Source organism: Agelaius phoeniceus, chromosome 13 (assembly GCF_051311805.1).
Source record: "Agelaius phoeniceus isolate bAgePho1 chromosome 13, bAgePho1.hap1, whole genome shotgun sequence".
Classification (NCBI taxonomy): domain Eukaryota; kingdom Metazoa; phylum Chordata; class Aves; order Passeriformes; family Icteridae; genus Agelaius; species Agelaius phoeniceus.
Window position 1 is genome coordinate 17,107,289 of NC_135277.1, and position 20,063 is coordinate 17,127,351.

Genomic DNA, 20,063 nt, shown 5'->3' on the forward strand with positions numbered 1-20,063 from the left:
GGTTAACCCCGCGCGAGCTGTGCGCGCCGCCGTGACGTCACGCGGCTCCCGGTCACGCGGGTGCCCCGGAAGCGCCAGGAGCGGCGGCGGGCGGGAGCGGAGCAGGAGCGGACCGCGCCCATGTCGGGCTTCGACACCAACCCGTTCGCCGACCCGGTGGACATCAACCCCTTCCAGGTGGGCGCGGGTTGCGGGCGGCCTCCCCCTGCGCGGCCCAGCCCGGCCGGGGCCCCGTGCCCCGCACGCCGGGACGTGGCACTGAGTGAAGCGCCGCCGGCCAATGGCAGAGCCGCTCCTCTGCGCTTCGGCCAATCAGAGAGAGGGGGCGGGACCAGGGGGGCGTGAGGCGGCCGCGACCCCCGGCCCTGAGGGCGGCCTGGAGCCGAGCCCGGGGTCCCGCTCCCCGTCCCCGGTTGCCCGCGGGTCACGGTCCTAGCTCCGCCCCTCTCTGCAGCCCCTTCCCCAGCCCCCTGCGCCGCCACGGCCGGGGGTCCCGAACCCCTTCCGCAGCGCTGTGACCCCCCCGGTCCTTCCTGCTGTGACCCCCCGGGCCCTCCTGCTGTGTCCCCGCACCCGGCTGCTCTCACCTCGAGGGGGGTTCTCCCACCCAGCTGGGAATGCCTGCTCCGAGGGTTTATTAAAAATAATCCACCGCTGGAGCTCTCTCGGCCGTGCTGCACGGTGGGCTGGTTGTCCGCTGTGTCTCTCTGGGTTTGTTTTTAAGGCGCTTCAGCTTTAAAGTGAGTTCCCGTGGCACAGCTGTGGATTTCATGGCTCAAAGCAGAGGATTGCTGTTAAGGTCACTGAGGACTTTGTGTGTGCTCGCTGGGTTTCTCCTCTCTGGGATTAACCTCTGGAAATTGGGGTCACTGATGCAGGGAGCTGGCCTGGCACGGCCTCTGTGTGACAGCCAGGGTCTGGAGCCCAGCCTCACCTCCGCTGCCTGCCTGGGATGTGAGCCATGGGAAGGAGTGCTTTCCTGACCTTGGATCTCAGGGCTGAGCCAAACAGAAGTTGTTTGTTGATAGAGCTGAGTCTTTTGAGGAATCAGAGTGAAAAAATTCTTTCTCTTCTTCCTCACTTTCATTTTGACATGGTCCTGTGACTCTCAGGAATGGGGAGAGTTGGGATGATCGTGTTCCTCTGATGTTCATTCTGGGGGATGGAATATATTGCTGTTCATGGACATGGGATTTCTTGCTTTGGCTTTGAGGAAGTAAATATTCCTAGAATCACAGAGTGGTTTGGGTTAGAAGGGAAATTAAAGCTCATCCAGTCCCACCCTCTGCCATGGGCAGGGACACTTCCACTGTCCCAGGCTGCTCCATACCCCGTCCAACCTGGCCTGGAACATTTCCAGGGATCCAGGGATAGCCAAAGCTTCTCTGGGCACCCTGTACCAGGGCCTCCCCACCTTCACAGGGAAGAATTTCCTAATATCCAATCTAATCTCTGTCAGTTTGAAGCCATTCTCTGTTCTCCTGTCACTTTAGGCCCTTGTAAAAAGTCTGTCTCCATCTTTCTTGTCATCTCCCTTCAACTGCTTTGTGCACATTAAAGCTCTCCTGGTATCTGGCAGAACAGGGCCGTGCTCACTCTTTATTCACTGATCAAACAAAAAAAGGTTGAAGGTGATTTCCAGGCAGTAACTCCCATGTCAGGCTCACTTAACAAGGATTGACACATGTCCCAGCGTGGATTCCCCTGTGAGAGCTCTTTGCAGCTCATCTAATCCTTGTGGAAGGTTCTGTACCCTCCTCTCGCGACTGCAAGGTTTTGTCTTACCTTTTTTTTTTTCCCAAGAAAAATTCCCCAGTCCCCAGCTGCTGGTTGAGAGCAATTTTTGACTGCTGCTTCCTGGAGCCTCGTTGGTCAGGTTTGAAATGGAATCCCAGCCTGTGGGACAGCCTGTTCCCTGCCAGGGGCTGGATCCAGGTGCTGGCTCTGTGCTGAGGTGACAGTGTCCCACTGACAGCCCCTGCCATGCTCTGGAAGGAGCAGAAGCCTCCTCACCCTCCCAGCCCGTGGATCCCTCCTGCCACAGCACCAGGATTGTCCCTCCTTGCTGCAGCTCCCAGTTCAGTGCTTCATCCTCCTCAAATCCTGATGTGAGCAGGGTTTCTGCCTTTTCAGGAGACTTTGTTCATTATGTCCTTCAAGCTTTGTGTGAAATAAGCTGCTTTGGTCCTGTTAAAAATATCTCTGGCTGCTCTGTTACTTATTGTAACCAGTTAATGAGAGATGATTAACTTCCTTCCTTTATCTAGTAACCTGCTGGAAGTGGCAGCTGCCTCCAAAACTTTGATTCCAGCTTCAGACAGGGCTGGAAAGTTCCATCCTTTCCAGAGATATCAAAAACAAAATCCTCAAGGTTTCTCTCAGTGCATCTCCCAGGCAGTGGCAGCACCCTCAGTCTGCAGGACTGGTTATATTTGGGGCAATACTGTGATATTTTGACAACTGTGTTCAGTTTCAGGTGATTCTAGGTTGAGCTCTTTTTCCTTGATCTCATCTAGAGAGGCCTCTCATTTTGTTTCTTTAATCTGTGGGAAGAGAAAGAAAAGAAAAAAATAGAATTCCTTGCACAAACCTGTTGTACCCAAACCTTTCAGCAGCATGACAGCAACTTTTTATTTGCATTAAAGCTGCATTTGAAAATAATTTTAATATTCCTGGCAGTGCAGTTTGGTCCAGATGTGGAGTTATTCTGTGCTGGGGGCATCTGAAGTCATGAAAAATAGCACCACACATCCCTGGCACTCGAGGAAGTGATGGTTGGAAGGGCAGCAAATGGGATCTGCTGATGACACCCTGCAGGTTGAGCCAATTGTTGATCTGTGAGCACGAGCTTTGTGGCTGGACACCTTTATTGTGGCTCCAAGAGGTTCTGAATTAAATCCCTGTCCCCTGATCCTTTCTAAGGCTTGTTTCAAGAGGGTCAGCTGCCTTTTCCTGCCTAGCTGGCAGAAAATAGCTGTAGAACATGAAGTTTGTGGGCAACTCCTCGCTGATCTCTGCGTTCCTGGGGCTCGCTCATCCCTCACTGCCTGCTCCAGGCTCACAGGAGCTGCTGCCCGTGCATCACCCTCTGCTTTCCTTCCTGCCCTCCCCAGGCACGTGTCCAAACACTTCAGCTTTGTTGCAAATTCTCTGCTCTTTGGGTTCCTATTTTAGACACGCTTGCACAATAGCAGGCAAGTTCAGGCCAGCTGCTGGACCTTGGCCTTACAGCCTAATTAAGTGATTTTTTTAAAGTTGTGCAGTAAGATGAGAGCTTGTCTACCTTGGGAGTGAAACTGTGGTGCAGCTGAAGCCGTGGTGCTGCTCTCCCTGCCCTTGGAGAGCCTCCAGCTTTCTTTTGGGTGCAGATGAGCCAAGGGAAGTAAAATGTGTGTTTTCCAGTGGTACTGTAGCATTTTTCCTTGTTCCCAGCCTGCCCACCCAGGCTCTCTGGAGGGCTATGCAGCTCTTGCTTTCCACTTCCCACACCTTAAAGGGAGTTTCTCTTCCTTGTGCAGTTGTTTTCTGCTGGACTTTAATATGGACTAAAGGGTTTGTGCTGATTTGCAGTGCTGCTGTGCATGAGGGGAAGTGTAAACTTGTGCTGACAGCCCTTATCTCTGCACAGCTGAAACTTTTAGAGGAGTCAGGAGTGAAATAAAAGCACTTTTTATCTCCAGCCTGGCAGTCCTGCTGCTTCTTCCCACTTGTTGCAGCCCTTCCTCGCTGGGGAGCTGAACTTCCCTGAGCAGTATTGGAGAATGAGAGGTGATTCACAAACGAGTGTGACCTGTTGGTGGGGAGTGCCTGCCCTGCAGGAGCTCTGCAGTTACTCATTAACTGCTCCCTGTGCCTCCTGCTCAGCACCAGGCTGCGCTAGAGCCCCGTGTGAAAAACGCCAATTGCTTCTTTTTAAAATTTTCAAAGTTTAACAGTAATAAAATGGTTATAAAAATAGCGATATAATTAGAGTAATAAACATTTTGGACAGTTTGAATTAGGACAATATCAGACAATGGAAACAAAGAGTTATGGATGTCTGGGTACCTTTTTCTGGGCAGCATAAGCCCAAAAAAGGACACACATTAACAGGATTAACCCTTAAAAACAATAACCTGTTGCATATTCATACACCTCATACATGATGCATAAATTCCATTCAAACACAGGATTCTGTCTGGTCAGTGTCAGCTTCTTCTTCTGAATCCTGACAGCATCTCAGGGCTGAGCAAGGCAGGAAGAAGTTTGTTTCTTCTGATAAGAGGGCAATAAATTCTTTTTCTCTGAAAGATTGAGGTGGCCTGTGGCTGATATCTTGCTGGGAGTTCTTTTTTTAAAAACAGTATCTTACATAGCATAGTTTCTATTTTAACATTATGTTATAACCTAAAACTATATTTAACACACTACTTAAGAAAATTAATACAGCATCACTTTCTAACACAACACATATAATATTCATTTGAATATTTGCAAAAAACCAATCATAAAATAGGCATTTTTCACACCTGGGGATGGCTCCAGAGAGATTTTCCTCCGTTCCCCAGCTCCATCAGCCCCACACACCCCGGGGCAGCCTCGGTTCCTTCTCCCCTCATGGAGCACCAAATTAGAAAGGCTGGTCTGGACACACGAGGTGCTGAGGGAGGGAGGAGAAGCCACTTTTTAATTTTCTGAGCCACGCCCAGCTCTCGGGTTGCCAGGCCAGGAGGATTTCCGAGTTCCAAAAGGGCCTCGTTTCTGGGATAAGTGGGAGAGGAGTGCTCCAGAGGGCAGCACCTGGCTGCCCAAGAGGAACCTCTGCATGCAAAGGAGTAGGTGTGGAAAAGAGGAGATAAAAACAGCTGTGTAAAAACCCTGTAGGTGAGGGGAGGGAGGTGTTCTGAGGTGCACAGAGCCTGTTTTTAAACATCAGAGGATGTTTAAAAGACGAGTGGGAGGTGCTGTGAGTGGAAGTGAGAGCTGTTATGCCAGCAGCATTAAAACCTCCTAAAATAATTGGTGTCACACCTCCAGCTCAATTTTCCTGAGTGTTTCACTCATCCAGAGCAATCATTGGCATTTTAGCTTGCCAGCATCTCTCAGCCAGGATCAGCTGCATCTAAAACCTCATTTTATGTGGCTCCATGCTTGCTTTGTGAGGCCCAGCAGCATCCTGACCTTGGGTGGATGAATCCAAATCCCTGGAAATTAGGAATAACTCACTGTAGGTGAGCAAAAGTAACCTGCACAAAGTATTCTTGTGCCAAAAGCACGTTGTGGTTGTTCAGACATCCCTCTTGGCTGAACAGGAGATCATTTCTGCTGACAAGTCTTGCCTTGCTGGTAGTCATCTCCTTGGATATTTAAACTCCATGCCAGCCAGGGCCATCTCCCTGTGGCAGGGATGTGTTTCACCCCCTCAAATTCCCAGCTAACAAGCAGATGGAAACCAGGCAGCATGGATAAGATGGACTTGATGTTCTTAAAGGCCTTTTCCAAACTGAACAATTCAGTGCTATCAGTGGTGATAGCCGATATCCAGTGCTGATTTCTCCTTGTGCTCTCTCCCTGCAGGACCCCTCGGTGACACAGCTCACAAACACCAGCCAAAGTGGCTTGGATGAATTCAACCCCTTTTCTGAGAGCTCCCAGCGGGTATGTGCCATGTGTCCTTGTGCTCTGTGTGCTTGGTGGTGCTTTTAGTGCTGTAGAAGGTCCCTTGATAGGTGCAACTTAAAAAAAGAGGAATTCACAGCTGATTTCTGTAGCCCCGCATTTCTCTTCATAGACAAAAGCAAGGCACAATTCTTCCCAAGAATATTTCTGGGGTTCATATTCTCTGAACCTCAGAGAAAAAAACCACAATTCTTATCATTTGCTGTGCCTGTGTTTGTGCAAAAGTAGAATACAACATAGAGATTTTTTTACTCAAAGTCATGGTGTTTTGTTTCCTTGGCCTGTCAGGGCCAAGAGTGTGTGTGTGTGTCAGGACTGTTGAGTGACAGTCACGAGATTCAGGGCAAGGTAAGCAGTGTGTGCAGAGCTGAGTACTTGGCAGATTCAGTTTTAGATGTATAGAATAATATAGTATAATAAAGTAATTAATTAACCTTCTAATATCAATGGAGTCAGGTGCATCATTCCCTCCCCTCATCAGGGCCATCACAGCACAGCTCTAGATTTCCCCGTGGATGTGGCTCATGGTGTGCAGGAGTGGGAAATTGCTCCTGCACTGGAGCAGTAATGAGCTCCCAGCTGGAGCTCTCCACTGGCATGGAACAGCTCCTCTCCAGCTGGCTGCTGGCTCCCAGGGAAGCCCCATGAAGTGTGAAGGGGAAGATGGTTTGTGGCAGGGCACAGCAGCATTTATTTGCTCCCTGGGCTGGGAGATGTGCTGGCCCTGCCACTGAGGGATGGCTGGGAGAGCCTCATCCTTATTCCCTGGCTGCTGCCATGAGCCAGGTGGGAGAAGGAGGGCAGGAAGGTGAGATTTGTTTGATTTTTTTTTTTTTTTTTTTTGCTTTAAACAATTCACCAAGAGCCCTTTGTGTTTCTCCTGCCCTGTTTTTCCTGGTCTCTCACAGACAAATGCAGCACGGACGACACCGGCGGCGCAGCCCTCGGGCCACTCACAGCCAGCTGTGCTGCAGACATCTGTGGAGCCCACACCACAGGTACAGCCCCTCTGTGCTGCCCTCCCAGCCTCCTCCAGCTCCCAGGGCCTCTGGGAGCACAGCATTCCCTGGGCTGGGCACTGGGAAGCTGCAGGTGGGATTTTCAACTTGTATTTCCAAGGCAGATCCTTGTAGGGACTACACACATAGAGTTCTTCTTATATCTCCTTCCCTGTCCCTCTGGTGGCAGAGCTTGCTTTGCCTTGTGTCCTGTTGGCTCTGGCTTCCCCCTGGAAATCCTGGAATGAATCCTGCTAATGCTTTTAGCTTAGTTCTGGTGTCTGGTCAGACACGCTCAGGGCCAGGAGAATAAATGCAAGTACCCAGCTACCAGCACCACCTCATCCAAAGAACTGGGAGAAAGAATCATTTCTCAGAATACAAAACAGGTAGAAGAGATCCTTAAGAGATGTGGTAGGCAGCTTGGAAGGGAATTGTCCTGGTAAGCCAAGGAGCCCTGCTCACCACTCTGTAGTGATGAGCTCAGAGCAGTGAGATGAAGTGTGAGATAGAAGAAGCTGTGGATAAGCTCCTGCTTCCAGCCCTAACTTCCTGTAGGATAACTTGATTTTGTCCTCCAGTGGCAGAATCAAGATATCTGAGGCTGAGCTTTCACGTCACCCTGTACCCAAGCTGTCAGGGGCTGAGCTTTCACATCACCCTGTGCCCAAGCTGTCAGGGGCTGAGCTTTCATGTCACCGTGTGCCCAAGGTATCAGGGGCTGAGTTTTCATGTCACCCTGTGCCCAAGGTGTCAGGGGCTGAGCTTTCGTGTCACCCTGTGCCCTGCTTCCTTCCCAGCCTGGCACCCAGTGGTGCCACCACAGCCCAGGGCAGGGCAGGGCTGACCTCTCTGATGTTTGTCCCCTCCCCAGGCCGTGGCTGCAGCAGCACAGGCAGGGCTGCTCCAGCAGCAGGCAGAGCTAGAGAGGAAGGCAGCTGAGCTGGAGAAGAAGGAAAGGGAACTGCAGAGCCACGCAGCCAGCATCGACCGTGAGTACTGACTCCTGCCCAGGGCAGCCTGGGTCCCTTGGTTTGCCAGGATTTCAGGAAAACTCCCTGTGGGAGCCCTTCTGGGACAGTGCCTGGCATCCCACAGCTTCCAAGATGGGAAGGGAGGATGCTGGAGGCCAGCTCTGGTGGGTCCTTGCCCTCAAGCAGCTGCATTTCATCACCAAAAGCTCTCAAGCACTGATCTGTGCCTGTGCCAGAGCTGGTGAGTGACTCTGCCACGCTGAAGCTTCTCACTGAGAGCAGCAAAGCTCTTCTCCTTAGCCTCAATGCTCTCTTAACCATAGGAACCCAGTATTTTTCCCCTAATCTTGGTTTGAAGTGGCTGAATCTGGGCTTGCAGGGCTGAGTGATGGTGGTTGTGATGGCCCTTTGGCCAGTGCAGGGGAATTCTGTTTTCTCCAGGGAAAGCCCCTGCACCCAGCTGCTGTGCCAGCAGTTTATCCCACTCCTGCTGTGCTGCCTGCTCAGATGTAGGAGCTGCCCAACCCCTGGGCTCTGCCAAGGTTTTAATGCATGAATTAAACAATAGCTGAACAACTGCTTGGAAATTCTGGGGTGGGAATTAGCCTTTGAATGAGAGAAGAGCAAGTGAAGAGCTGCTCCTTCCTCCCTCCCACAGCGAGGCAGAACAATTGGCCTCCTCTCCCCAAGAGGTGTCCCATCAAGCCCTGCTTCTATCAGGACTTCTCTGCAGACATCCCAGCTGACTACCAGAGGATATGCAAGATGCTCTATTACTTGTGGATGTGTAAGTAATGGCCTCACCTGCAGTCAGAATTCTTTTGGAGGAGGTTCTGTGTGAAAAGCTGAGCTGTGTCACGCAGTGAATACTGTTGGTGTTGTCTGCGAGGCTAAAATCAGGTTTCCCTCCTTTCTTATGAAGGTAAATGTGAAGAACCTCGAGTTTATGCTTTGGCAATAGGTCATTCATGACAAAATTTTAATTGTTTAATGGAGGCTTGAGCACTATTTAAGATTTGGCCATGAGCAGCAGCATCAGATGAGCTTCTTAGGTCAAGCTCTGTTTCCCTTCCAAGGGAGGCAGGGAAATTAGATGGCCCAAAGTCACCTTAATTTCTGCAGCTCTCCCTGTGTTCAGTGAGACACTGGGGATGCTTTGGAGTTTCCAAGAGCTTGCTGATGTTGTTTATCTCTCTCTCCCACCCCAAACAGTGCATTCCATCACCCTGCTCCTAAACCTGCTGGCTTGCCTGGCGTGGTTCACAGTGGACAGCAGCAGAGGAGTGGACTTTGGGCTCTCCATTCTGTGGTTAATTTTATTCACCCCTTGTGCCTTTCTCTGTTGGTACCGACCAATTTACAAGGCTTTCAGGCAAGTACTGGGTTGGTTTTTTCTGTAACAGGGATGTATCTCTTAGTGGGAGGAGCTTTGGGTTTATCTGTTCCCATCGTGTTTTGCCCTCAGGATTTTTCCAGCTCTTTGCATCATTAGATAAACCCAAACCACTGTGTTGCTAAACATATTAGATCTGTCTGATAGAACTTAATTATGGTGATCCTTTTTCATCCTGAAATCCAAGTCTAGGCAGACAGAGGACACTTTGAATTCATTTTTTATTCACTTTATTAATTCCTAAGACACTGCTTGGTACACTGATGTGGAGCACACTGTGTTTGTTGAGGGAGCTGCCTTTACACCATCTTGCTCTGGGCAGACCAGTGGACACATTTAGGTGCCCAAATTCCTCCCCTCAGCAGCTCTTCCCTGGAGAAAAGAGTTCACTGAAGCTGTTCCTCTCCTCTCAGAGCAGGGACTCAGTGCAGGGATCACAGGTTTCACTCCTGTTCCCATCTCTCCTGCAGGTCTGACAGCTCCTTCAGCTTCTTCGTCTTCTTTTTCATCTTCTTCTGCCAAATAGCAATCTACATCATCCAGGCTGTTGGGATTCCTGGCTGGGGAGACAGGTAAGCTTGGCTTCACTGCCTGCCATGTCACACATCCCTTTTCTCACCAGGGCTGTGACTGGCAGGAGCTTTGGGGCCTGCTTCTGACAGCTGCCTGTTCTTTCTGCTGTGGTTTTCCTCTCTCAGCTCATGGCAGGTCCCAGCTGCCTCCCTTCTCTGCTCTTCCTGTCCTAATCCCAGTATGTGAAGGAGTATGAGAATGTGAATTACTGCATATTGGGCAGGAATCCTTCCCTCACAGGGTGCCCAGAGCAGCTGTGGCTGCCCCTGGATCCCTGGCAGTGTCCAAGGCTGGGTTGGATGGGACTTGGAGCACCCTGGGATAGTGGGAATTGTCCCTGCCCATGGCAGGAAGGTGGAATGTGATGAATTTTGAGGCCCCTTCTGACCCAAACTGTTCTGTGATTCTGTGAGAACTCTTCTGTGCCTCTTCTCCCTCACTCAGTACAGATCATATTTGCTCCTCTGGTGTGAACCAGATCTGCCTTGTTCAAACTGGAGCCTTCCCTGACAGCAGTGTGGGGCTGAGGGATCTCTGACTTGAAATCTGGCTACTGCTCAGCCTGATACTGCTGCTACCACCCCGACTCTGTCCCCAAACTCTCCCTGAATCCCTCTGGAGCATGTGCTTGGTGGGCTGAGATAAGCAGAGAGGCTTTTAGCCTCTCCCTTTCTCAGTGACATTGTCCAGAAGGGTGAGCCTGAGCTTTTGGAGCAGGTCCAGCAGCCTCATGTCAGCAGCTGTGCCCTGCAGGGAGAGCACAGCCTTTCCTTTCACCTTGCTGCCCCTGCTGCAACTCCTGTTCTGGAGTCAGGGAACTCAGGGGAAGGTCAGCAGCCTGTTCTGGAGCTCAGGGGAAGGTCAGCAGCCTGTCCTGGAGTCAGGGAGCTCAGGGAAGGTCAGCAGCCTGTTCTGGAGTCAGGGAGCTCAGGGGAAGGTCAGCAGCCTGTCCTGGAGTCAGGGAGCTCAGGGAAGGTCAGCAGCCCTTTCTGGAGTCAGGGAGCTCAGGGAAGGTCAGCAGTCTGTTCTGGAGTCAGGGAGCTCAGGGAAGGTCAGCAGCCTGTTCTGGAGCTCAGGGGAAGGTCAGCAGTCTGTTCTGGAGTCAGGGAGCTCAGGGAAGGTTAGCAGCTCCTATTCTGGATTTAGGGAACTCAGGGGAAGGTCAGCAGTCTGTTCTGGAGCTCAAGGGAAGGTCAGCAGCCTGTTCTGGAGCTCAGGGGAAGGTCAGCAGCCTGTTCTGGAGCTCAGGGGAAGGTCAGCAGTCTGTTCTGGAGTCAGGGAGCTCAGGGAAGGTTAGCAGCTCCTATTCTGGATTTTGGGAACTCAGGGAAAGGTCAGCAGTCTGTTCTGGAGCTCAGGGAAGGTCAGCAGCCTGTTCTGGAGCTCAGGGAAGATCAGGGAAGGCCAGCAGCCCGTGGTGCCTGTCCCAGGGCAGCCTCCAGGCAGGAGCTGCTGTCTGTTTCTGCCCTGTGCCTGCAGAGGGGCCCGTGGGCAGTGCTGTCCCCGCCTCCCCCTGCCCGAGTCACGGGGGATGGGGAGGGGATTGTTCGGTCTGGCCTGGAGAGGCTGCCTGCAGCTCTCTGCTCCGTTTCCTGCTGCCAGCCAGCGTGGGTTATTTTTGGCTGCAGTGTGTGGTGTGCCTTTCTGCTTCCCCGTGCTGCCAGGAGCGGTGCCACACATGGGATGAGACCCATCCCTCCTGCTGCTGCTGGCACACGGTGTGCTGGTGGAGCACTTGGAAAGGTTCCTTTCTCCAGCACCCAGGAAGGTGTTCTGTGTGAGGTGTCTTGGTATTTTCAGCCACAGCCAAGTGCTGATAACTCTGTGAATTCTCCCTGCCCCTTCCCTTCAACACCTCCCAGTGTCTGGAACTTGGAATGATGGAATCACAGAATGCTTTGGGTTGAAAGGGACCTTAAGGCTCATCTCATCCATGAGCAGGGACACCTTCCACTATGCCAGGTAGCTCCAAGCCCCATCCAGCCTGGCCTGGGACACTTCCAGGGATGGAACAGCCATTCCTGGAAGGCTCTGGGCAGCCTGTGCCAGGGTTTCACCACTTCCATCCCTTCCTGCCCCTCCCTCCTGCTCCTGACCCTTTCATCCCTGTCAGGGTGACACCCAGGTCCAGGCTCCAGACCTGCCAGCTGATCTCTCCCAATTCAGCTGTTCCAGCCTATCTTTACCCCACTTGGCTGAATTTTGAGAAGGTGCCCATGGAAGTCACTGTTGGCGCCAAGGGTATTGATTTTGCTGCCTGAGGGGAGGGCACAGGGCTGGAATGTGGGTGGGATGAGCACAATCCTCCTCTAAAAATGCTAATGGAAACTCTATCCCCAAAACAAAGGCCTGGACGAGCTCCAGGCTCCCGTTTTCACAGCTGCTTGGTTTCGTGCTGCCCTGTAACCTTCCCCTGCAGCACGGCTGTGCTCCCTGCTGTGCTCCAGCTGTGCTGGAATGCTGCCCATGCCCAGCCCCTCTCTCTCCTGTCCCTGGCAGCGGCTGGATCGCGGCGCTGTCGGAGGTGCACGGCAACGTGGCCGTGGTGGTGATCATGATGGTGGTGGCAGCCTTCTTCACGCTCTGCGCCGTGCTCTCCCTCTTCCTCCTCAAGCAGGTGAGTGCCTCGGGGGCCAGCAGAGCTCAGGCTGCCCCCAGGGCTCCTGGGTTTGATGCCTCCCTTCACCCACCTGGGAATGACGATGGGATGGGGGCACTGGTGGGTCAGGAGGTTTTAATTGAAGTGGTTTTGCTTGTGCTTCCTGCGGCGATGCCAAATTTTTTGGACAGTCTTGAAGTGGGAAGTAGCCTCCCTTTGGAATCATAGAATCATGAAATGATTTGGGAAGGGACCTTAGAGCTCATCTTACCTCCTGCCAAGGGCAGGGACACTTTCCCCTCTCCCAGGGTGCTCCAAGCTCTGTCCCACCTGGCCTGGAACATTTCCAGGGATCCTGGGGCAGCCACAGCTTCTCTGGGCAACCTGTGCCAGGGCCTCCCCACCCTCACAGAGAAGGATTTTTTTCCTGATATCCCATCTAACCCTGCCCTCTGGCAGTTTAAAACCATTGCCCCTTGTCATGCCTGGAGCTGGCAGAGCAGAGGTGGCCATGGCTCTGTTCAGCACTCAGGGATTTTCAGTCACTGCTCCCACAGCGTTGTGGGGCCTTTCAAACCCTGGTGGGGTCCCAGTGAGTGCCTTCCCACTGGTTCCTACACCCAGCCCTCCTCCCTCCTGCCTGCCCACAGCTGGGCTGGATTTCTGCAGGAACAGCAGAAATGGAGCTTGGGGGAAGCCAAGGACAGGCTGGACTGATCCTCTTTCTGTTGGTACTTCCTTCTTTTCTCCTGCCTTTATCTTGAAGGAAATACCTAATGCTGTTGGCACCTTCAGGTCCTGCCCTGCAGTAAATACTGGGTTTAGCCTGAGCCATCACAGTGTGTGGAGTTTTGGGTCTGAAACCACTAATTTTGCTGAGAGCTCCACATTTTTCAGCAAATGAAGCTCTCCTGAAATCTGCCATGGAGCCACTGGCTGCAGCCCATGCTCTGCAGCTGTCCAGGGAGCTCTTAGCCAAGGACCAGCTGGGTGTGTGCAGCAATCCCACAGCCACGGGCTGATTTCAATCCCTCTTTCCCTCCCCTCTCTTCCCCAGGTGCATTCCCTGTATCGGCGCACAGGAGCCAGCTTCCAGAGGGCCCAGGAGGAGTTTTCCCAAGGCATCCTCACCAACAGGAGCTTCCAGAACGCAGCAGCTGGGGCAGCCTCCTCAGCTGCACAGAGTGCTTTCAGAGGAAACTAACCCTGCCCAGCAAATCCAGCCCTTCTTCCTGGGAAATCCAGCCCTTCTTCCTGGGCTGCCTCCCTCTTGCTTCCTCTGCCCTCATCTCCCCAACCTTCTATTTTTATTTTTGGTTTTTTTTTTCTGAAAATGCACTTTTTTGGGGGTACCATGTGAGCTCTGTGATGCCGACACTCCTGATGAGAAGAGGTTTTTTTTCTTGGCTTCAGCTGAGCTACGGTTTGGATGATTCCTTTTCCCTGTCTTGTTTTAGGGTGTGGGGAGATGGGGGAAGACATTCTCTGAGGCAAATATTCCTCTCTCCAGGACCTTCCAGGTGTTTGTCTCTTCCTCCCCTCACTCTGTCTGTAGCAGGAAGATGAGGGGAAGCAGGTTTTTGATTTTACTCTCTCTTCTCTTGGCCTTTGCTATGAAGAATTTGATTATCTGCTGTTTCGGGAGGGTTTTGTAACGTGCATGTAGTTGATGTCGTTAATTTTAAGAACAGAAACTGTACTTTTGGTTTATTACACTCACACAATGCTGTATTTTGACCTCATAACTGCTGGGCTTCCTGAGAGCCACGAAGGAAAATCTGGGAGCAGGGGGGAATGTGGGAGGGGATGTATTTCCTCTGGTCCCTCCAGGGCACATCCCTTGCTTCCAGGAGGATCCTGCAGGTGCCAGCCCTGAGCATGGAGAGGGGGAGAAGGGATCAGTGGGGGCTGAGTCTTCTCAGTGACTTGAGACCAGGAGAGGGAGGGGAAAAGGGATTTTGGTTTGGCTCCCAGCTCCAGCTTGGGGCAGCTGAGGACGCCGGGTCGCACAGTGCCTGTGACGCCCTTCTCCAGCTAACCTTGAATGAGTCTTTCTCCAGGGAAGGCTCCTCCCTGCCTTCCTCCTGACGAGTTTAATTTTTTTTTTAGCTGGGAAGGAACTGTTTCCATGTGTGTGTGTGTTCAGCTGTATCCCAAGATGGGCTGTCCCTTGGGACTCGGAGGGGCGGATGGGGGCAGGTTCCCACCTCTCCCTCCCTCAGCCCCGTGGTTTAGGTGTCGGGGGGGGTTTAATGCAGATTTGGCTTTGCGGTGCCCCTTTGCCGAGGTGGGGTTGTATCAGACCCCCCCTCCTGTGCCGGTGAGGGGGGGCGCTGGGATACAGAAATCGGTATTTTTACACCCTTTTCCTTCTGTATTATTGGATTTTTTTTTTCCCTCGCGTCTGATCTTTTAATGTTTAAAAAATTATTAATAAAAAATTGTTCATGTGGTCCAGACGCGGTGCCCGTGCGGCGGCGGCGGCGGGGAGGGCGTGGCCTGTTGTGATTGGGGTTTGGGGGGCGTGACCAATATGGACGGGGTGGGACCGGGGGCGTGGCTTGCTACGGAGATGAAATGTGTGGGCGTGGTCATTGATTTGTGTGGGCGTGACCTGCGCCGTGGCGCGCCGGGAAGGCGGAAGCGGCTCCCGGGCCCCGAGTGCCGGGAGCGGGGCTCCGGGGGGGCCATGGCCGGGCCCGGCTGGGCCCCGCCGCGCCTCGACGAGTTCATCCTCACCGAGCCCCTCGGCTCCGGCACCTACGCCACCGTCTACAAGGCCTACAGGAAGGTAGGGCCGAGCCCGCCTCGGGGGTCGCCTTTTTGCTCCGGAATCTGTCCCCCCCACTCGCGTGGCACCTCCGTTTTCCAGCCCTCCGCACGGGGTACCACCCCCGCTTTCCAGCCCTCCGCATGGGGTACCACCCCCGTTTTTTTACACGGCGTACCACCCCCGTTTTCCAGCCCTTTACATGGGGTACCACCCCCGATTTCCAGCCCTCCGCATGTGGTACCAGCTCCGTTTTCCAGCCCTTTACATGGGGTACCACCTCCGTTTTCTAGCGCTCCACAAAGGGTACCAGCTTTGTTTTCCAGCCCTCCACATCGGGTACCACCCCCCTAGCCCTTGCCTGGCACCTGCTGCCCCCTTGCAGGGGTTCCTTCCCTCCCCTCCCCACCCGCGGTGGCTGTTTGGGTGGGGGTCCAGCGTTGCCCCCCTCCTGACAGAGGGACACGCGTGAGGTGGTGGCCATCAAGTGCGTCAACAAGAGGAGCCTGAACCGGGCATCGGTGGAGAACCTGCTGACAGAGATCGAGATCCTCAAGACCATCCGCCATCCCAACATTGTGGAGCTCAAGGACTTCCAGGTGGGCTGGGGGCTTCCCGGGGGGACTCTGAGCCAGAGCTACTCTGGCTTGGATCCATCCCCACTTCCCACGGGTGTGTCCATGGAGTTTGGTGCCAGCAACTGGGCAAACTGGTCCAGGTGAAGCTGTGTGGGTGGGACTGGCCGGGGTGGCACGGCAGGATCTCATTGTCTCACAGTGGGACAGTGACCACATCTACCTGATCATGGAGTTCTGTGCTGGGGGGGACCTGTCCCGCTTCATCCGGACGCGCCGGATGCTCCCCGAGAAGGTGGCACGCGTCTTCCTGCAGCAGCTCGGTGAGGGCACCCCGCCTGGCTCCCACCCTGCCTCTGCTGGGGACCCTCCCCAGGGTTTTGGGGTACAGGGCTGTGCTCTCACGTGCCCATCCACCCGCCCAGCCTGTGCCCTGAAGTTCCTCCACGACCACAACATCTCCCACCTGGACCTGAAGCCGCAGAACATCCTCCTGAGCGCGCCAGAGAACCCCCAGCTGAAACTGGCAGGTCAGGACAGCCCCTAGCAGGGGCTGGCAGGGGGCAAATCCCTTCTCCCTGTGCCCCCACGAGCTCTCTGCCCGGCAGATTTTGGCTTTGCTCAGTACATGTCCCCGTGGGACGAGAAGCACGTGCTGCGCGGCTCCCCGCTCTACATGGCCCCCGAGATGGTGTGTCGGCAGCACTACGACGCCCGCGTGGACCTCTGGTCTGTGGGCGTCATCCTTTATGGTGGGTTTGGCTTTTATTGCTCCAAGGGGCTCTTCTCAGGGCTGCTTCCCCCCTCTCCATATTCCCCCACCTCTCCTTTTCCCCCCACAGAAGCACTTTTTGGGAAGCCGCCCTTCGCTTCCCGCTCCTTCGCCGAGCTGGAGGAGAAGATCCGCAGTGACCGGGCTGTGGAGGTAACGTGGGGTGGGGTGGGATGGGGCTGGGGGGGGGGGTCTCACAGCGCTCTGTGGGCTCAGCCCCTTCCCTCCCCAGCTTCCCAGCCGGCCCCAGCTCTCTCTGGAATGCCGGGATCTCTTGGCACAGCTGCTGGAGAGGGACCCTCGGAAGCGCATCTCCTTCGAGTGCTTCTTTGCCCACCCCTTCGTGGACATGGAGCACGTGCCCGGCCCTGAGAGCCTGGGCAAGGCGGTGAGCGGGGCTGGGGGCTGCTGCCTGCCAACGGGGCCGTTCCAAGCCCTGAGACCCCCCCTGTGTCCCCCAGACTGACCTGGTGGTGGAGGCGGTGAGGAAGGATCAGGAGGGAGACGCCGCTGCCGCCTTCTCCCTCTACCGCAAAGCCCTGGAGTATTTCGTGCCAGCACTGCACTGTGAGTCCCCCCTGGGGGCTTTGTGGGGTCTGGGTGTATTTCTGGGGGGCAGCACCCCAAGGGAGGCCAGTTTTTAGCCCACCCACCCCTGTGTTTGGTTGTTCTCCCCCTTAGATGAGAGCGACGTGCGGCGCAAAGAAGCCATCCGGGCCAAGGTGAGCCAAAACGTCTGGGGGGTGGGGAAAGCACCCCATCCTCTGCACCCCATATTGGGGGTCTCCTCACCCCCAAACTGTGCACAGGTGAGGCAGTACATCTCCCGAGCAGAGGAGCTGAAGGTGTTGGTCACCTCCAGCAACAAGAACCTCCTGGAGAAAGGAAACCCAGCCAGAGAGCTCCTTAAAGGTAGTGAGTGATTTTTGCCCATCCCCTGGTGTCAGAGCTGGCAGGAGCTGTGGTGGGGTTTTGGGCTGAAGGGTGAAGGTTTTGGGCAATCCCTGTGTCCCCTTGCAGAGATGGCCAAGGACAAACCTCGGCTCTGCGCGGCGCTGGAAGTGGCCTCAGCTGCCATTGCCAAGGTGAGGGGTGGCCCTGGGGGTCCCCTCACCCCTCGAGGGAAGGGGAAAGTGCAGACCTGGTGAGGAGGGGGCTGCTGGACCCCACCAACCACAGCCAGCCCGTGGGGCCTCTTGCAGGAGGAGGAGGGCAGGGATGACAGTGACGCCCTGGAGCTGTACCAGCAGAGCCTGGGGGAGCTGCTGCTGCTCCTGGCCGGTGAGTTGGGACTGAGGCCGGGCTTTTAGGGCAGGGATGGGTCCTGCTCCCGTCCCTCATGCCCTGGCACGTTTCCCCTGCAGCGGAGCCGGCGGGACGGCGGCGGGAGCTGCTCCACGCAGAGGTGAGTGCCAGCCCTGGGACACTGCTGTCCCCGCTGGCCTGGCCCCGAGGGACTGTGTCCTCTCTCTCTCTCCCCACCAGATCCAGACCCTAATGGCCCGAGCCGAGTACCTGAAGGATCAGATCAAGGTATGATGGCTGGGGGGGGTGCTCTGGAGCATGCTGGGGGAGGATGAAGGCTGGAAAATCCCCCTGTCCCCTGGCAGATGCGGGAGGCACAATCCATGGGCAAAGAGGCACTGGCAGAGTCCGTCCGGAGCGGTGAGTCGCCCTTTGCCACGGGGATTGGGGAATATTCCCCAGCCCGAGGCTGATCCCAGCCCCACCCAGCACGGGCCCTGTGCCCCCTGAGCCCTCCTGGGGGGTGGCAGGGGCGGGGACAGCCCGGTGAGTGTCCCCGTGTGCCCCGGCACAGCCTGTACCTTGCAGTGACCCCCGGAGCTGCCCTGTGGGACACTGCTCGCTGCCCTGCCAGGAGACACCGGCACCAAGGGAAGGCTTTGGCTTCCGTCCCCCCCACCCCCAGGGGTGACACCTGGGGGGTCACCCTCGGGCTGCCAGCCCCGGGGGGGTCAGCAGGGCCATCTGCCCCTCTCCCAGGCGCTGGCTCATTTCCCTGCCAGCCCTGCCTCGGCCGTCTGCTGCTGCAGCCTCCCCTGGCACAGCGGGCGGGTTATTCCACTCTAATTCCCTCCACTGGCTCCACAGGAAGGGTATTTTTATCCTGGCACTGGGCTCTGGCAGGACATCCCCCCTGCTTCTTCAGCTGGGTGGTTCTTCCACCTCCCAAATTCTGGGGGAGCCCACAAATCCATCTGGGAGCTGAGGGTGGGCAGGGATGCTCCGCTGTGCCTTCCTCGCCCAGCATCTACCTCTGCATCCACTGCTGCTCGTCGAGCCTCCATCCAGCAGCCACTGCACTGGCCCAGGCTGGCCATACCTCCCTGCCTCTCACTGCTGGAGCACTGGGAATGAGGCTTTTCCTTCCTAAACCTGGAGCCTGGCAGGTACTGGCTGCATCATCAGTGTCACGACCGTGAGCAGTGCTCAGCGGGGACCGATTGAGTCGGGCACGAGCAGCAGTCAGTCACCTTCAGGGAGACACTCTCAGCATCCTGCCTGCCCTGCTCCACTCCTCAGGGCCCTGGCACCCCCAACATCCAAATTATGCTCCCAGGAGTCATTGTTATGGGGTGCTGATGTTGCCTGTCCTGCAAAACAAGGTACTTGTCTCAAAAATCTACTGTATCTCAAGGGAATGTAATTTATTGTCTTCAATAAATTTTAATTTTGATTTCTCCACCTCCTCTGCGCTGAGGTTTGTGATTTAAGGCTAACAGGGGTCCCCAGGCAAGGCCAGGACCCAGAGGCAGCCTGGGGTCCTGGAGCCATTGAGGTGGGCTGGGGACCCTGGTCCCTGTTCCCCCAGGAGCAGAGCTGGGGTGTCCCCTCCTCTGCTCCAGCAGTGCTCTCCCTTCCTGTGCTCCCCAGGGACACGAGGCAGCCAAAGCAAGGTTTGACCTTGTTTTCACTTCCCATCTTTTTATTTTTTGTGTGTGTGTGTGTAAAACACAGGGCAGAACAACACGAACCATTACGTAAATTAATGGCTGGGCCATGGGCTGGGCCATGAGGGAAAGCAGAAAGGCTGAGGTGAGCAACAGGGGGATTTTTGGGGTGTCCCACAGATATTCTGAGCCATGACCTCTTCCACGACAGCCTCCCCCCACATCCTACCCCAGTGCCGGCTGCTCCGTGCTCAAACCGGCGCGGAGCTTCCCGGGCAGATGCGACAAGGCACTTGTGTATCTTTTTTTACTCTTTTTTATCTCTTTTTACTCTTATTATCATTATTATTCAGAGCAGAGATTATACCCTGAGGCTTTAAAGTGCTTTCCCAGCCCGTGTCCTCCCCCGGCCCGTGGCGGCTGCAGCAGCCGGTGCGGATAATCGCATCTGCCTTCACGCTCGGCCGCCAGCACAGCACGGCCCAGCCCCAGCCCAGCCCCAGCCCTGGGAGCAGGACCAGCCTCTGGGTGCTCCCCTGGGGCTGATGGAGTCGGGGTGGATGTCAGTGTCACCTGCACGGGGGTTTTTGGCTGCCCAAATGTCACCAAGGGAAGGGGAACGATGTGTCCGAGCAGTGACAGGGTGCGCCGGTTATTCCGCTTGTAACTGCTCTTAGCAGGATTTTCTCAGGGCTCTCTAGAATTCATCAATGTTACTAAGATATAAACTGTGCTAAAATAAGAAAGAAGAAAAGAAACTGAATTCCAAGACTGCAAGAAAGAGGTAACAGAGAGCTGTGAGCCACCTGGACCATCACCAATCACATATTCCAGAACAT

At 54.9% G+C, this 20,063-nt stretch overlaps 3 protein-coding genes across 9 annotated transcripts; all 3 read left to right on the top strand.

The window, feature by feature from the left end:
* The first annotated feature begins 17 nt into the window (after window positions 1-17).
* On the top strand, window positions 18-14,652 carry SCAMP2 (secretory carrier membrane protein 2). The gene is made up of 9 exons (XM_054642133.2): window positions 18-177; window positions 5,557-5,637; window positions 6,567-6,656; window positions 7,531-7,648; window positions 8,289-8,417; window positions 8,843-9,002; window positions 9,494-9,595; window positions 12,096-12,213; window positions 13,253-14,652. The coding sequence occupies exons 1-9, from the start codon at window positions 121-123 to the stop codon at window positions 13,397-13,399; spliced, it is 1,002 nt and encodes a 333-aa protein (XP_054498108.1). The 5' UTR covers window positions 18-120; the 3' UTR covers window positions 13,400-14,652.
* LOC143695149 (uncharacterized) lies at window positions 9,610-12,087 on the top strand. 6 transcript variants are annotated; one of them, XR_013184106.1, is made up of 3 exons: window positions 9,610-10,456; window positions 10,495-10,533; window positions 10,648-12,087. XR_013184106.1 is itself a non-coding variant. In XM_077185394.1 (2 exons), exons 1-2 carry the CDS (start codon window positions 10,327-10,329, stop codon window positions 11,375-11,377), a joined length of 942 nt encoding a protein of 313 aa, XP_077041509.1. In that variant the 5' UTR covers window positions 9,610-10,326; the 3' UTR covers window positions 11,378-12,087. The 6 variants fall into 6 exon arrangements, 3 of the variants coding, with proteins under 3 accessions (XP_077041509.1, XP_077041508.1, XP_077041510.1); XR_013184107.1 differs by having other exon boundaries at window positions 9,610-10,757; window positions 10,820-12,087; XR_013184105.1 differs by having other exon boundaries at window positions 9,610-10,533.
* Window positions 14,653-14,791: 139 nt separating the features above from the next.
* On the top strand, window positions 14,792-18,296 carry ULK3 (unc-51 like kinase 3). 2 transcript variants are annotated; one of them, XM_077185553.1, is made up of 16 exons: window positions 14,792-14,986; window positions 15,424-15,564; window positions 15,743-15,863; window positions 15,966-16,070; window positions 16,149-16,292; window positions 16,383-16,465; window positions 16,545-16,700; window positions 16,774-16,879; window positions 16,994-17,034; window positions 17,122-17,224; window positions 17,333-17,397; window positions 17,515-17,593; window positions 17,677-17,717; window positions 17,798-17,845; window positions 17,923-17,977; window positions 18,132-18,296. In XM_077185553.1, exons 1-16 carry the CDS (start codon window positions 14,885-14,887, stop codon window positions 18,146-18,148), a joined length of 1,407 nt encoding a protein of 468 aa, XP_077041668.1. In that variant the 5' UTR covers window positions 14,792-14,884; the 3' UTR covers window positions 18,149-18,296. The 2 variants fall into 2 exon arrangements, with proteins under 2 accessions (XP_077041668.1, XP_077041667.1); XM_077185552.1 differs by having other exon boundaries at window positions 16,149-16,465.
* Window positions 18,297-20,063: the final 1,767 nt, after the last annotated feature.